Genomic DNA, 13,893 nt, shown 5'->3' on the forward strand with positions numbered 1-13,893 from the left:
CCCGGTGCACGGGCCCGGTGACCCCGCGCCAGAGGCTTCGCGGAGGGAACCGCTCCTCCGCCCGCAGGAGCGCGCTGTAGCCCTCTACGGTGTGTGGGCCCGGGGGTGCTGCGCCTTCGCGCCGTCCCGTCACGGACGGGAGCCCGTTTCCGGGACACGCCTCAGCGCAAGGCGTGACGGGCCCGCGTCCCGGGCCGTTCGTCAGAACCGTGGCAAGCAGGTTCCAGGGCCCCGGCCCTCCCCGCGCCATACAGCGCTCGGAGATAGCCCCGCCCAAGACGCTGTATGGCGCAGGCCTTATGTACGTTTTTCGGCCCCGCGTCCCGGTTCCCAGCCCAGGCGCCCAGCACTGCCGACTCGGCCTCGCGTTTTGCACCGGCCCGCGGAGGCCCGCTGGGACAGCCCAGGCGGTGCGGGGCAGCGTCGAGAGTGACCCCGGCATGCAGGTTCCGGGGCTGTGCCGTGGCATGCCCCGCGCCCTGAATAACCTCTCCGCTTATGCAGACAGCAGCCGGGCGAAGGCTCTGACGTGCACGAGCGGGGAGGCGGATGAGGGGCCCCGAACCCTGGGTACCCGCCACGTTATGCAGGCTTCAGGCGGGAAACGTCGCGTCGTGCGCGGGCGGGGCGGGCTGCGGCAGCGGGCGGGGCGGGGCGGGCCGGGAGGGGCGGTGGCGGCACCACCATGTCGGAGGCGGCGGTGGCGGACACCCGGCGCCTGAACGCCAAGCCGCAGGACCTGACGGACGCGTACGGGCCGCCCAGCAACTTCCTCGAAATCGACATCTTCAACCCACAGACCGTGGGCATGGGCCGCGCCAGATACACTAGCTACGAGCTCCGGATGCGGGTGCGGTCCCCGTGGGGCCTGCGGGCCCAGGGGAGGGGGGCGCAGGCCTCGGAGCCCGTTGTCGTGGGCCGCGGAGCCCCGTGTGGGCCCTGGCTGGGCTGGGCGGGTGTACGGCCCGTGGTGGGGTGGCAGCGCTTGGTGCGCGGTGCCGGGGTGGCCGGGGGAGGGCGGCAGCGGCGGGGCGGGGGCGGGCCGGGGTGGTCCCGCTGCTCTGGCCGAGCGCGGCCTGCGCGGTCGGGACGCGGAGTGGCGGTGTGTGAGACCCCGGCCAGACTCACGGAAGCCAGGCAGGGGTTGTGCTTGTCTGCGGCGGTGGCGGGGGCCTGAAGAGGTGGTCCCCGGCCTTGCAAGCCGGGCAGTGCTGGGCTGGGGCTGGCAGCTTGCCTGCGGCTCTCTGGTGGGCCAGGGCTCAAGGTCAGAGCGCTCGCAGCTGCTGGGTTTGCCGGAGTGCTTCGGCATCCAGTGAGGGCTGGTATGCACAAGGACAAGGAGGGTACTGCCTCAGCAGGCTCTTACTCCTTTTCCTTCTCTAGAGCCCTAGACCTGGCACTTGGGAACCATTGGGTGGTTGCTGAGCAGGGCATGACTGCATGCAGGTGGTTATCTCGAGGAGGGGAGGAAAGCTAGCTATCAACATCTTGGGACCTGATCACAGGGCAGTCTACTTGCCCTTCTGAGTCAGCTTGATCACTTTACAGAGAGCCCATGATCCAGGAGTGTTGTAGCAGGCTGAGCACTTCTTGCAGGGTTCTATTCACTGGGTCTTAACCAAGCCAAACTGGGGACATCTTCACAGCTCTGCATCTGATAGCTGAAGGAAATAAAATTGAGCTTCCTCTGAAACAAGCTACCTTTAGCATATGTTACAGTGCTGGTGTTGACTTCTGTTCATAGTGTGATTTAACTGCTAAGTCTCCACTGCCTTTCAGAAGAATTGGGTGTTTGCTTTTTTTATGTTCTAACGCGTGGTTTCCAGCACCCTGCCAAAGGGTGCCAGGCAGGTGGCAATGAGAACCTCTTAGTCCCACTGAAACTAGCTCTTCAGAGATGCTTTGAAAGCAGCTGGTTTTATTTCACAGACCTCATGAAGATATAAAGATGTTGCAACAATACCTATATTTATTTGGATGCTGCTTGTCAGAAGGTTTTGCTGCCTCAGTTCCTTGAAGGTTTCGGGCTGTGTTGATAGGGTAAAGGTGAAGTTACTGTCGCTGTCAGGCTTTAGGGGCAGGGGAGAAAGGTGGGGAATTGCTGCACGTTCTTCCAGTGGCACAAAACAGATATGAAAAAGCTTCTCGCCTGTTCAGGTAGGCGATCTGTTCTGAGAGAAGATTGCAGCACAAAGTCTGGCCTTGAGCAGTTGCTGGGACAAGATTTCCTCCCTTAGTTCTTCCATGGATACGCCAGTGTCAGGTCTTTTCCTTAGCAGGCTGCTGTGAAGCTCTCTCTCTTGTAGATCATCACAAAATGGAGTGAACTCTGGGGAAAAAAAATCAGCCTTCTCTGTACTGTGAGCCCTGGTTCCAGCGCGTGCCCCTGGGAGGGGGTGTGTTCCTGAAATAGTCAGTTGAGGGGGAGGGAATGTCTGGCTCTGAGTAGCCTGGCAAGTGCTTCCTTGATTCTGAAGGGCTTCAGTGCTTGTGTTTTGTCCTGAATAAGGAAGCTGGGTGTTCTTGTGATGCCTCCTTCTCAGGGGGCTTGGTTTTTTAAATGCAGCTTCAGGTTTCAATGACATGTTGAAATACTACCTGGCTTCCAAAGCAACCGGCAAATTAACTACTTCTCTTCATTACAGACCAACCTCCCAATCTTCAAATTGAAGGAGTCGTGTGTGAGGAGACGATACAGTGACTTTGAATGGCTGAAGAATGAGCTGGAACGAGACAGTAAGGTAAGGCCTGGCTCAGACCTGCCTGTTCCTGAAACCAGGACATATGGGAACAGTTGTAGTGATAATCTTGAGCTGCTCAGAAGAGAGGCTGTGGTGGTGGCAGCTGTTGGGGCTTGATTTCTATCCATGTAATGGGACTGGAGGTGAGTGTCAGGTGGCAAAGGGTACCCGCTTGCAGGTGGCCATTCTGCTGACGGGGTGACTCCGTGCTTTCAGATTGTAGTGCCACCGCTGCCTGGAAAAGCTTTGAAACGACAGCTTCCCTTCCGAGGAGACGAAGGCATCTTTGAGGAGTCCTTCATTGAGGAGCGGAGACAGGGACTAGAACAGTTTATTAACAAGTAAGCTTGATGTCCTGGGTTCGTTGTGTGCTGCCTTTCTGGCTGCCTCCAGTAGAAGAGGGCTGTGGGTTGACCGGGAAGGAGTCTTAATCTGCTGCACACAGGTGCTGTGCTAAAGGATGCTGCCTGCAGCCGGGCAATGAAACATGGTTCTGAAGCAAATCCTGCCTCGAGTGTGGGTTGTGTTCAGCGCTCTCTTCTGAGAGTTGAAGCAAACATCAGCAGAACAGCTCTACTGCAGGGGCCCACTGACAGGGCCGCGTTGGTTCAGGGTGCTCATGCCCTGCTGCAGTGCATGGTGTGGGAGGGAACACTGTGCCCAAGCACCTCTGGCTGGCCCTGTTGCACACTGATCTGAGCCTGGTGACCTTGGCCTGATCCCGGTGTGGGTGTGCTTGGAGCTGGCTGCCTCTTAGTGGGGAGATCTGTCTTACTCAACAGAGCGCAGAGGCGTGAGGGTCTTGGCGGCGGCTGCGCTAACCTCCACATCTGATTTTCTTCCAGAATTGCTGGACACCCACTGGCACAGAACGAGCGCTGCTTACATATGTTCCTGCAAGAGGAGACTATTGATAGGAATTACGTCCCAGGGAAAGTGCGCCAGTAGGAGCACCTGGCACTGCCTTCCTCCATTCCACCCTCCCTCCTGCAAAAATGACATTTATTTTTACACTAAATCTGTCTTCTCTGAACCAGTTTTCCTCTCTTGAACCTCCCAGTTTGTTCAGTATTTTCCTCTTTTGTAACGGGCAGCAGCTTGTTCTACTGGGCTGTGATCTTGGCCTAAAGGTATGAAGATTTATGCAAGTGAGCGTGTTGTCCCGCACCTAGGGGCAGATGTGAATAGGTGTGGAGCAGGAACTTGCTTATGGCGTTATGTTGTAGGAGCTGCCTCTTTCCCTGTACAGGAAGGTATGAGATGACCTTCACTCCCCTGTCTGTGCAGCCCCAAGCATCTCTGCAGGAGACTCTGAAGAATAGCAGTTGTCATGTTGGTCAGTGATCGCATCAGGTATTAGAGTTTTAGTAAGGTTTATCCAAAACAGTGAGTAGGTGCCTGGGTGTGTTGGTCTCTTGTCCACCCCATTCACCCTGCATGAAACCCCCATTCTTCACTGTCTGGAAATGCTGAGACCCAAGACCTCCTCTAACCCTGCTCTCAGCCTCCTGCGTTACAGACCTGTTTGGTGTATTCGTGTTAGTCCCCCTCCTTTCTAATGTGCTGCTGGCAGCTTGAGGGGTTTCCATGCCGTGTGCTCTCATGATGCTCTGCGTGGGCAGTTTGGCGCGTGAAAGCTGGGATAGCCTGGGCTGTAGCAGTGTGTGCTGTGATACCTTGGCCCAGGGTTTAAAAACTGCCACAGCTTGCTCTGCTGTGGGCTGGCGTGGTGGTGTTTCCAGCAGTAGGCTGCTCAGCCAAGCTGTGGTGACTTTATCCCAGGCTGCAGCTGCAGAGGGGAGGAGGCAGGTCTGGCTGAGGAGGGGCAGGAGAGGGCTGCTGGGGGGTGTTGTAGGGTGCGGTGTGATGGCTGCCACAGTGGTGGCTGCCACAGGAGGAGCCCGGCGGTGAGGCCACCTCTCTATAAAGGGACGGCAGAAAATGGTCGGTCAGTCCTGGGTTAGACGCTTGCTTACAAAGCAGAAGTTAACAACGGCTTTTTGTGTGTTTTCCCACTCTGCAGTGAGCTAGATAGTTACTTGTGTGGAAGCGAGGACACAGACTAGTCAGGGAAGCGTTCAGAGCTTGAGGGGGGGACCACGAGGCTGCAGCAGAACTGTCCTTCAGAGGCTCCTCCAGCTGCCACAGCTGTGATGAGTGAGGTTGGGCCTCAGCTTGGAGGCTCCTCAGGTCAAGGCTGGCTGGTTTATAAGCGCTTGGTCACTTTGTGGTGCCACAGTTGAGCCTTTCTTGGGGTACAGGCCTGCAGTGACTGCCCTCCCATTCCTGCCTGCCAAGCACGTCCCCCAAGGCCTCCCTAATGTCTCCTGGGTTTTTCTGGTGAGGAACTGGTGCTGCTGGGTGAGAGGTGGTTCTTGGGGAGGAGAAGTCGCTGAAACCAGGAGGGAACTGCTCCGGGGGGCCAGCTCGGCCCGGGAAGGGCTGTGGGGCAGCGCGGAGCCTGGTGCCGGTGGAGGTGGCTGTGCCCGCAGCGGGGCTCAGCCCCCGTCCCCCCGCCCTGCCGGCCCCTGCTTGGGGCGGCCCCTCCTCCTGCCCGTCCCGCTGCGGGGCTGCCGCCCACCCAGCTGTCTCCAGCCTGTCCAGTGTAACGTCCCGGTTCCGTTCGCATTAAACCACTGTGAAGCCAAGTCTCTGCCTCGTCCTGGGGGGTGCCGGGGCGGGGAGGGGGCAGGAGCCGGCGGGGGAAGCACCGGGAGGGGGCACGGGGGGGCGCTGCGCGGCGGCGGGAGGGGAGCGGGGCCCGCGCGGGCGCCAGGGGGCGCTGAGGCGGGAGCGGGCGGCGGCGGCGGCGGGGCGCGATGTGGCGGTTGGAGCAGTCGCCGACGAGCTCCGGGTCGCCGCGCTGCCCCGACCTGCTGCGGCACGTAGGCGGCCCGCGCTCGCCGCTCTCCCCGCTCTACCTCAGCTTTTTCGAGGAGGAGTGCCGCGCCATCGCCACCCGCCTGCGCCTCGGCGACACCAGGCCCGTCACCTCCACGCCGCTGCACGCCTTGCCGCCCCTCGACGAGGGGACCCCGGACAGCGCCACACCCGCCGCCCGCCCCAGCACCGGTGATGGCGAGGCCGCTGCCGCCGCCCCGGGCCCGGCCGGCGGGGAGCCCCGGCGCCTCCTGCGGCCCGCTGCCGGCGGCTGTCCCGGCGCGGCGCGGCCCGGCTCCCGCCTCGCCCGCCCGCAGGCCCAGTGCCGTAAGGCTGCACGGCGGGGGGCCGGGCAGCCTCCCTGCGGCGGGCCGGGCCCCGCCAACCGGTCCCGCACCCCGGGGCGGTCCCCCGGCCGCGGCGGCGGCAGGCTCCCTCTCTCCCGGGCGCGGGCCTCTCTGGGCTCGGAGCTACCCAAGACCGTCAAGGGGCTCCGTGCCCCGGCAACGAGGCTCCCCCAGCCCGCAGGTGAGCCGGGTCGCTGGAGGGAGCCACCAGCACAGCGACCACTTCCTCGGGGCTGCAAAACCCCCTCTCTCCCCCAGGTACCAAGCCGAAGCTGTTGCCGGCTGCCAAGTCCAGCCTTCAGCATCCCAGCGGGGCTTTGCAGCTGCTACAGCCTTTCGCCGTTCCCAAACCCACCCCCCGGGACACAGAGACGGAAAGTAATTCACCTGCCGGTTGCCTCACGAAAAGTGGGGATGCCTGGGGGGACTGGTGCTGCAGCTAGAAGGGACAAGGGGGAAGGCCTGGGACAGGGACAGAGCGTGGGGAGTGGGGAGTCCCTGGAAGTGGTGCAGGTAGGAGCCCGGGAAATGCACTCGTGCCCTAAGTGCTGCGTTGATTAGCACTGTGTGTGGTAGCACTGTATGTGGGCTAGCAGCCTGCTGGCTTGGAGCCCTCCTTACCCCCTGGTCCTGTGGGGTCAGAGCGGGGCTGGTGCCCATGGGCCTGGGATGGGCAGCCTTGGCTGTCCTAGGAGAGGTGCGAGGTGGCTGCTTTGGAGTGGCAGCCTGTGCCTAATGTTTGTCCACTATAGGTGCTGTCAAGGTTGGGGGTTGCAAACAGCCCTCCCAGAGGCTCTCTACAGCAATTCCTACTGTGGCTTCTTGCTCCCGTCTGTGGCCACGGGGAAAAGCGGCTTCCCTCAAGCGCTCTTGCCTTGGTAAGGGTGAACATGGGCAGAAGCCCTGGAGGCTCCAGTGTTGTGGGAAGCAGGGGGAGAACATTCGGGTCAAGGCTGCAGAGTCAAGGCTGATCCCTGGGAAAGGACAGGAGAGCACAGCATGTGCTCGGGCTCAGAGGAGGGGAAGTGAAACTCGGAGCAGGAAGGCTAGGCCAAGTCCTTTTCCCTGGAGAGGCACCCAGCAAAGAGCCTGAACAAATACGGTGCTCTAGTCAATCTGTAGGGTGGGGAGTGGCCCTGGTCAGCGCATGTTGCTGTCAGGGCACTCTCTGAGCAGGGGTTGATGCTCTTTGCTTTCATTTCCTAGACCCCACTTCAGGATCGACTACACGGGAGCTGATGTGCAATAGGACCCTAGAGCGGAAGGAAAACGATAAGAGCAAAGAACAGCTGTTTGCAGCATGGACTGTCTTGGGAGCAGGTGAGCAGTATGGAGGTGTGGTCCCGTGCAGGGGTGGGGAGCTGGATTTGCCCCTGCAGAGAGGAGCCCCTCTGGAGCTTTCCTGGCTCCTGACTGCCAAAGGCCTGTTGAAAACTGAGCATCCTGGGAGTGTGCCATGGTGAGGAGAGTCTGCATTTCTGTGCTGGCCTCCGGTGGATTCTCACCTTGTGTCAGGGTGAGCATGGGAAACATGGGCAGCTGCCTAGGGCAGTTGTTGGGCAGTGCTGCTCCCCAGCAGGGTCCTTGCTGAACCTGGGGGTGCTCTAACCTGATCTGCCGGCAGGGTGCACTGCCTTCCCCAAGAACTGCAGCTAGGCAGCCCGCAGTCCTGGCCCTGCGAGCAAACTCCAAGCAGGAGCCCAGAGGTACTGGGAGCTAGGCCATGCACGAGCACCTTCTCCCAGCAGCACCCGTACAGGCCAGGCCAGCAGCAGCCGTTGGGCTAGAGGGGCTGGAAGAGCTCTGGCTTCCGTGGACAGGTTCTCTCCCTGGTCTGGAGCAGCTCTGGCCTGATTGAAGAGGGGCTGGGGATGGCAGGTATGTTTCTAGTGGTTACGCTTCTCTTCACAGATAAGGCTGACCAGACGTGGGTGTGTTTGGAGTCCTCTTTTTCCAGTGAGTTGGCCCCTGGCCCGACTCTGGGGTGTGGGGATGCAGTCCCTGCTGAGCAGGTAAGAGCCAGCTGTGTCCTGGCACCATGGAGCACTGTTCCTCCAGTGGCTTGGGCCAACTCTGCCAGAGGTGGGAGGTGATGGGACACAGGGCTGCTGATTTCTGGGTTGGCACCTGAGCTGTTTTAGCCTTTCCTGGTTTTACACAAGATCTTGCTCCATGGCTTTACCACCTCTCCGGAGCTCAAGGAACTGCAGGCTTCTGTCAAGTTAATTTTTTTTAAGGGTCTTTTGAAAGATGCACACCCCCCATGGTTTGTCATGTTGCTTTTATATCTCCTGACATGGTGGCCATGTCCCCCGGATGGGGTGAGCAGAGCCCACAGCAGTGAAGTCTCCTACCTGCAAAATATGTTTGTGCATTTGCCAGCAGTTTTAGGGCTCTTTGCTATGTGGCTGTAGCCAGCCAAAGGGCTACAGTGACCCAGAGGTGCTGGCAGTTGCTTGCTGACAAGCAAACAGTGGCACTGCTGCTGCGATGAACATGCCCTGGCAGTGGTCCCGTGGGTGCTGGCCTTGGGGTGTCAGCTGGACTGCACTGCAGCAGCACCAGGCTCCTGAAGCAAGGGTGAATGTCAAAATAGGGGCTTATTCTGATGTGCTGAGGGGGGTGAGCAGGGCTCCCCAAGCCCAAGAACCGCTGGTGTGTGTGTGCTGCCTGCAGAAATGCTCCTCCACAGGAAGGGCTGTGATGGGGCTGTGCTTCGGGTCACTGCCTGGGGATGCCCACCCCTTGCATCACACTTACACCCTGTCCTTGCCAGTCTGCAGGTGATCAGCTGTCCCAGGAGCTGAAGCGCGTAAAGAATGAGCTGGAGCAAGTGAAGAGTGAGCTTGGTACGTGGGTATGGCTGTTTTGGGGGCTGTGGGACACCCACAATCCAGATGACCCCCCCTGCACTTGTACCTGAAGCCCAGGCCTGCAGCTCTGTGGAGACGGAGTTGGCTTATTTCTGGGGGTAGAGCAGGATCCCAGCTGCCACCCCAGGGGATCTGGGTGTGAGGTGTTCAGGACAGGCTGAGCACACACCTACTTGCCTCCTGCCCGCAGCTGACAAGACTGCCCTGTGTGAAGTCTATACCCAGGTGATCTCCTCCTTGCAGCGTCAGCTCAGAGCAGCAGGTATGTTCCCTTGCTGGGGTGAGCCCTGGCCCCTGGGCAGGCTGCAGGGCTGCTCCAGTGATCTCTTGCCAGCATAACTGGGGGCTGCCGGGTGGAAGGGACACAGCTCGTGACCTTCCCTGTGGAGGAATTGCCCAGTGCTGGGAGCAGCAGTACTTGATGCTCCTGTTGTTCCCCAGGAATCTCTCTAGAAGATGCACCAGTGGAGGAGAGCGGTAACTCGGGGAGAGACTGACAGCTGGCACGTGGGGACAGACTCACAACCGCCACTTGTCTGGCTGCCTGAGCTGCTGGGCCAGTGATATTTGTGGAGCTCTTCAATGTATGAAATTTTAACTCCTTGCATTTAAAATAAAGGTATCTTTTCCCAGTGATGCTTGCTGTCTGCTGGGGTAGGGCCAGTGCCCACTGTTGCCCGCTGTTCTCCAGAGGGCTGGGCAGAAAGGGCAGGTCTGTGTCTGGCTGTGGCTCATTCTACTCAGCCAGAGACTTGAGCTCTGTTGTGTGAAGAAGGTGGGTGATGGTGGATGGAGTCACAGCATGGCTCTAGGGAAGCCTTTCTCGGCATACCTGGTGCTTTCAGGTGGGATGCTTGGATATTTGGTGGTGGCAGGCAGCTGTACTAGCAGTTTCTGCCTTAAACTACCTTCACGCTGCATGTGGGAGAGCCAGCTGGGCTTCTGCAGCTGTTAGCTGCTACTTACCATTTTATCAGCGGGTGGATGTGACAGTGTCTAGGTACAGGTGGCAGGGAAGCAGCACTTGGGACTCTCCCTCACTGCTCCTACCTGTCGGTGCTGGAAGCCCTGCCCTGCTGCCTTCTCTCTGTGGTATGTTGACACAGGCACCTTGTCACACTGCCTCACGTCTGGGTAAGGCCCTGAAGAGTCCTATCTGGTGCGGCAGTGCCCCAAGGCTGGGCCAGGAAGGGTGACCTGTTCCCGCTCCCCTGTTATTCCCCAGCTGGTGTTCCTGGCTGCCTCAGGGTGCCGCAGGCAGCGCGCACCCCTTCCTGGAGCGGCTACCCTTGACCATGTGCAGGGGTGGCTGCACAGGGATGCTCGTCCGCTGCCCCCCAGCCCTGCCCAGCACTCGCTCGCCGAGGCAAGCAGCTCTGGTGCTGCATGATCTGCAGTGGAATGTTCAAGTGTGGTATGCAGGGAGGGTTCCCTGCATGTGCACGTTGAATATAACTTCTTGGTGCAGGTACTAAGGGAACCAACTAGAAAAGGTGCCCTGCTAGATCTGTTGTTTGTAAACAGAGAGGGACTCATGGGCAAAGTGGTGACTGGTGGCTGTCTCGGTCACAGTGACCACAAAGTAGTTGAGTTTTAAATTGTTAACAATAGGAGGAAAAACTGCCAGCAAAACTTCAACTCTTGGGTGTGGGGTGAGCAGACTTCGGGCTACTGAAGAAGCCAGTTAGTAAAGTCCCCTGGGAATCTGCTTTTGAAGTTATTTGGATCCATGAATGCTGGTCACTTTTTAAAAGACATCTCTTAAGAGCACTGGAGCAGGTAATTCCAAAGTGCTGGAAGTCAAGCAAGCAGGATAGAAGACTAGCTTGGCTGAGCAGGGATCTTCTAGCGCTTAGGTGGAAGAGGAAAGTTTGTGGAAATTAGAATCAAAGACAGGTGACATGGAAGGACTACAGAGATGCCTGCCACTGTAGGGAGAAAATTAGTGTGGCCAAAGCTTAATTAGAGTTCAAGCTGGCCAGCACTCTGAAGGACAACAAAAAGGGCTTTTTAAAATATGTTAGCAGAAGGAGAATCAGAGGTAACATTGTTCCATTGCCTAATGAGGTTGGTCACCTCATAAATAGGGATGTAGACAAAGCACAGACATTTAATTCCTTCTTTGCCTCTGTCTTCAGCACTGGTGATGGGCCCTGGGACCCCCAGAGCCCTGTGTTGGAAGACCATGACCAGGGGGATGATAAACTCCCAGCTGAACCTGAACTTATTTGTGACTTGCTGCTCCAGGTGGATGTGCATAAATCTATGGGTCCCAACGGGATTCATCCCAGGGTACTGAAAGAGCTGGCTGATGTCATTGCAGGACCTCTCTCCATTATTTTTCAATGGTCCTGGGAGTCTGGAGAGGTCCCAGTCAACTGGAAGCTGGCAAATGTTGTCCTGATTTTCAAGAAGGTAAGAAAGAAGCCCCTGGTAATTACAGGCCTGGTAGTCTCACTTCAGTTCCTGGTAAAATTATGGAGAAGGTTATTTTGGGAGTTACTGGAAAAGGCTTGAGAGACAATACAGTCATTAGTCATAGCTGGCACGGGTTCATGAGGGGAAGGTCCTGCTTAGCCAACTTAGTTTCATTTTATGACAAGGGCACCCATCTAGTTGACCAAAGGATGCCAGTAGGTGTGATGGATTTGGATTTTAGCAAAGTTTTTGATACTGTCTCTCAGTATCCTGGATAAGCTGCGCAGCACACAGCTAGACAAGTCCATTATATATTGGGTGAGCAATTGGCTGACAGGTCAGGCTCAGAGGGTTATCATAAATGGGTTTACGTCAGGCTGGCAGTTCCCCAGGGCTCAGTTTTTGTGCTAGTGCTCTGTAATGTTTTTGTACATTCCATTCTTGCATCCAGATCATTTATATTAAGTTTGCTGACAATACTACCATAGGAGGAGCTGTGGACTCCCTTGAGGATAGAGAGGCCTTACAGAAAGATCTGGATAGACCAGAGAGCTGGGCAACCACCAACCGTATGAAATCTAACAAGAGCTAAAGCTGGATTCTCCACTTGGGACAGGGTAATCCTGGTTGTACATGCAAATTGGGGGATGAGAGGCTGGAGAGCAGCCACACAGAAAGAGATCTTGGGGTTTAGGTTGATGACAAGTTGAATATGAGTTAATAGTGTGCCCTGGCAGCCAAAAGGTTCAACCATGCCCTGGGGTGCATCACCCACAGCACAGCCAGTCAGTGAAGGGAGGGGACTGTCCCACTCTGCGCTGCACTAGTGCAGCCCCACCGCCAGTACTGGGTGCAGTTTTGGGCACCTCACTATAAGGACATCAGACTATTAGAGTGTGTCCAGAGGAGGGTGACCAAGATGGTGAAAGGCCTCGAGGGCAAGACCTATGAGGAGCAGCTGAAGGCACTTGGTTCATTCATCTTGGAGAAGAGAAGGCTGAGGGATGAGTCTACAACTTCCTCAAGGGGGGCGGTGGGGTAGGAACTGCTGATCTTCTCTCTCTGGTGCTCAGTGATAGGGCATGAGGAAATGGAATGAAGGGGGGGAGTTCAGATTGGCCATTAGGAAAAGGTTGTTCACTGAGGGGGTGGTCGGTCACTGGAACAGGCTCCCCAGAGAAATGGTCATGGCACCAAGCCTTTCAGAGTTCAAGGAGCTCTTAGTCTTATGGTTTAGTGTTAGGCAGTCCTGCAAGGAGCAGGGAGTTGGACTTGATGTTCCTTATGGGTCCCTTCTGACTTGAGATATTCTCTGATTCTGTGCTCCAGTTGTGGAAAGTGATGGGGCTGATTTGGATCAGCTTCTGGAGGGCTTTTGGCCCCCTTTCCAGGCTGGAGCCAGCTCCTACCCTCCTTGGCACTAGCTATGTGCATCCTACCACTGTCTGCCTTCCTGCTGCTCCTGTTGGGATGTGTGCTTGGCTCACTCCATGCCTCTGACTGCTCCCAGCCCTTAGCCTGTGCTGCTGGATCAGGTCCCTGAAAGGGAAGAAGGAGAGCAGTAGACTGGGAGGTGAGGATGGAGAACTGGGAAGATGGATGTGGAGCTGCGTGTGAGGTCTGGGAGCTGGAGCCACGTTCGGTGGCCTGGTCCTGCTCCCTGCCTGAAACTACCTCCCCACGGCTGCTGTCGCAAGAATGTTTCTGGGAATATGTGAGTCTTGATGTCATTCCCCTCTGGCTGCTCTGGGTACCCAGCCTCTGCTTGGCTGGGCCGGGGGAACCCCCTATGGAGCCCCACAGTGCTGCGGGTCCTGCCCGAGAGTGCTCGCAACAACGATGCCCGTGGCACTGCAGGCAGCAGAACCTTGGCTCATCCACTCCCTGCCTGCTGCCGGCAGCTCAAGAAGGGGCAGGAAGCGACAGGGTGCTAACAGTAATTTCTGTAGCTTGATATCGAGCTCACTTCTTGGCGGGAAGCCTACGGCTGGGGAGGGCGTTGCTGAACCACGGTTCATTCATCTGCAAGGGCAGAGAGTGGGAGGAGAGCCTGCGTCACTGCTTGGCAGCTGTGCTATACTGCGTTGCTCTTTCCGTTGCCTTGACATAATTTTTCCTTTTTGGCTCCCCAGCCCTTCCATACACACCCCCGGGGGAGGTGGGGTGGGCAGGTGCCCAGCGTGGGGCCTGTAGCACCTTGCCTGCTGCTCTTGCGTGCTCTGCTGCCAGCGGCTGGGAGCCTGTTGCTTCTGTAGCCCGGGAGGGAGCGGGGCCTTGCCCGCGATGTCAGGGAGAGGCTGGATCCCCTCCCGCCACCGGTGGGTGCTGGGGTGGTGGTCACCACGCGGGAATGCTGGATGGCACTAGGAGCAGGTTTTCGGGTGGCTGATCCCAGCCTGTGTGCTGGCGAGTCCTGCCTCGCTCCTGGCTGCTGGCGGCTCTCCCAAGCAGGACTTGGACCAGATGATCCTGGAGGTCCCTTCCAACCCCATATTCTATGATCGGTGACCGGCGTTTCCCACCCTTCGAGCTGCCTGTTGCTCCCGTAGTTGAGGACACCGGAGCGGAGCAGCGGATTTGAGCCCCTCTCCGTGCCCCGGGCTGTGCTCCAGCTGTGGAGGGGTCACCCCAGAC

The 13,893-nt window shown here is 58.0% G+C and overlaps 2 protein-coding genes across 6 annotated transcripts; both read left to right on the plus strand.

Moving 5' to 3' along the window:
* Window positions 1–661: 661 nt before the first annotated feature.
* Window positions 662–5,389, plus strand: SNX12 (sorting nexin 12). Of its 4 annotated transcripts, none has more exons than XM_074915363.1 (4): window positions 662–850; window positions 2,646–2,741; window positions 2,958–3,082; window positions 3,587–3,779. In XM_074915363.1, exons 1-4 carry the CDS (start codon window positions 686–688, stop codon window positions 3,687–3,689), a joined length of 489 nt encoding a protein of 162 aa, XP_074771464.1. In that variant the 5' UTR covers window positions 662–685; the 3' UTR covers window positions 3,690–3,779. The 4 variants fall into 4 exon arrangements, with proteins under 4 accessions (XP_074771464.1, XP_074771467.1, XP_074771466.1 ...); XM_074915364.1 differs by having other exon boundaries at window positions 663–802; XM_074915366.1 differs by lacking the exon at window positions 2,958–3,082 and having other exon boundaries at window positions 3,587–5,389.
* A 133-nt stretch (window positions 5,390–5,522) lies between these two features.
* On the plus strand, window positions 5,523–9,473 carry LOC141964650 (uncharacterized). Of its 2 annotated transcripts, XM_074915296.1 has the most exons (8): window positions 5,523–6,149; window positions 6,227–6,346; window positions 6,721–6,846; window positions 7,175–7,288; window positions 7,880–7,980; window positions 8,745–8,817; window positions 9,032–9,103; window positions 9,283–9,473. In XM_074915296.1, exons 1-8 carry the CDS (start codon window positions 5,561–5,563, stop codon window positions 9,336–9,338), a joined length of 1,251 nt encoding a protein of 416 aa, XP_074771397.1. In that variant the 5' UTR covers window positions 5,523–5,560; the 3' UTR covers window positions 9,339–9,473. The 2 variants fall into 2 exon arrangements, with proteins under 2 accessions (XP_074771397.1, XP_074771398.1); XM_074915297.1 differs by lacking the exon at window positions 6,721–6,846.
* The last annotated feature ends 4,420 nt before the right edge of the window (window positions 9,474–13,893 follow it).

This window comes from Athene noctua, chromosome 11 (assembly GCF_965140245.1).
Source record: "Athene noctua chromosome 11, bAthNoc1.hap1.1, whole genome shotgun sequence".
Classification (NCBI taxonomy): Eukaryota; Metazoa; Chordata; class Aves; order Strigiformes; family Strigidae; genus Athene; species Athene noctua.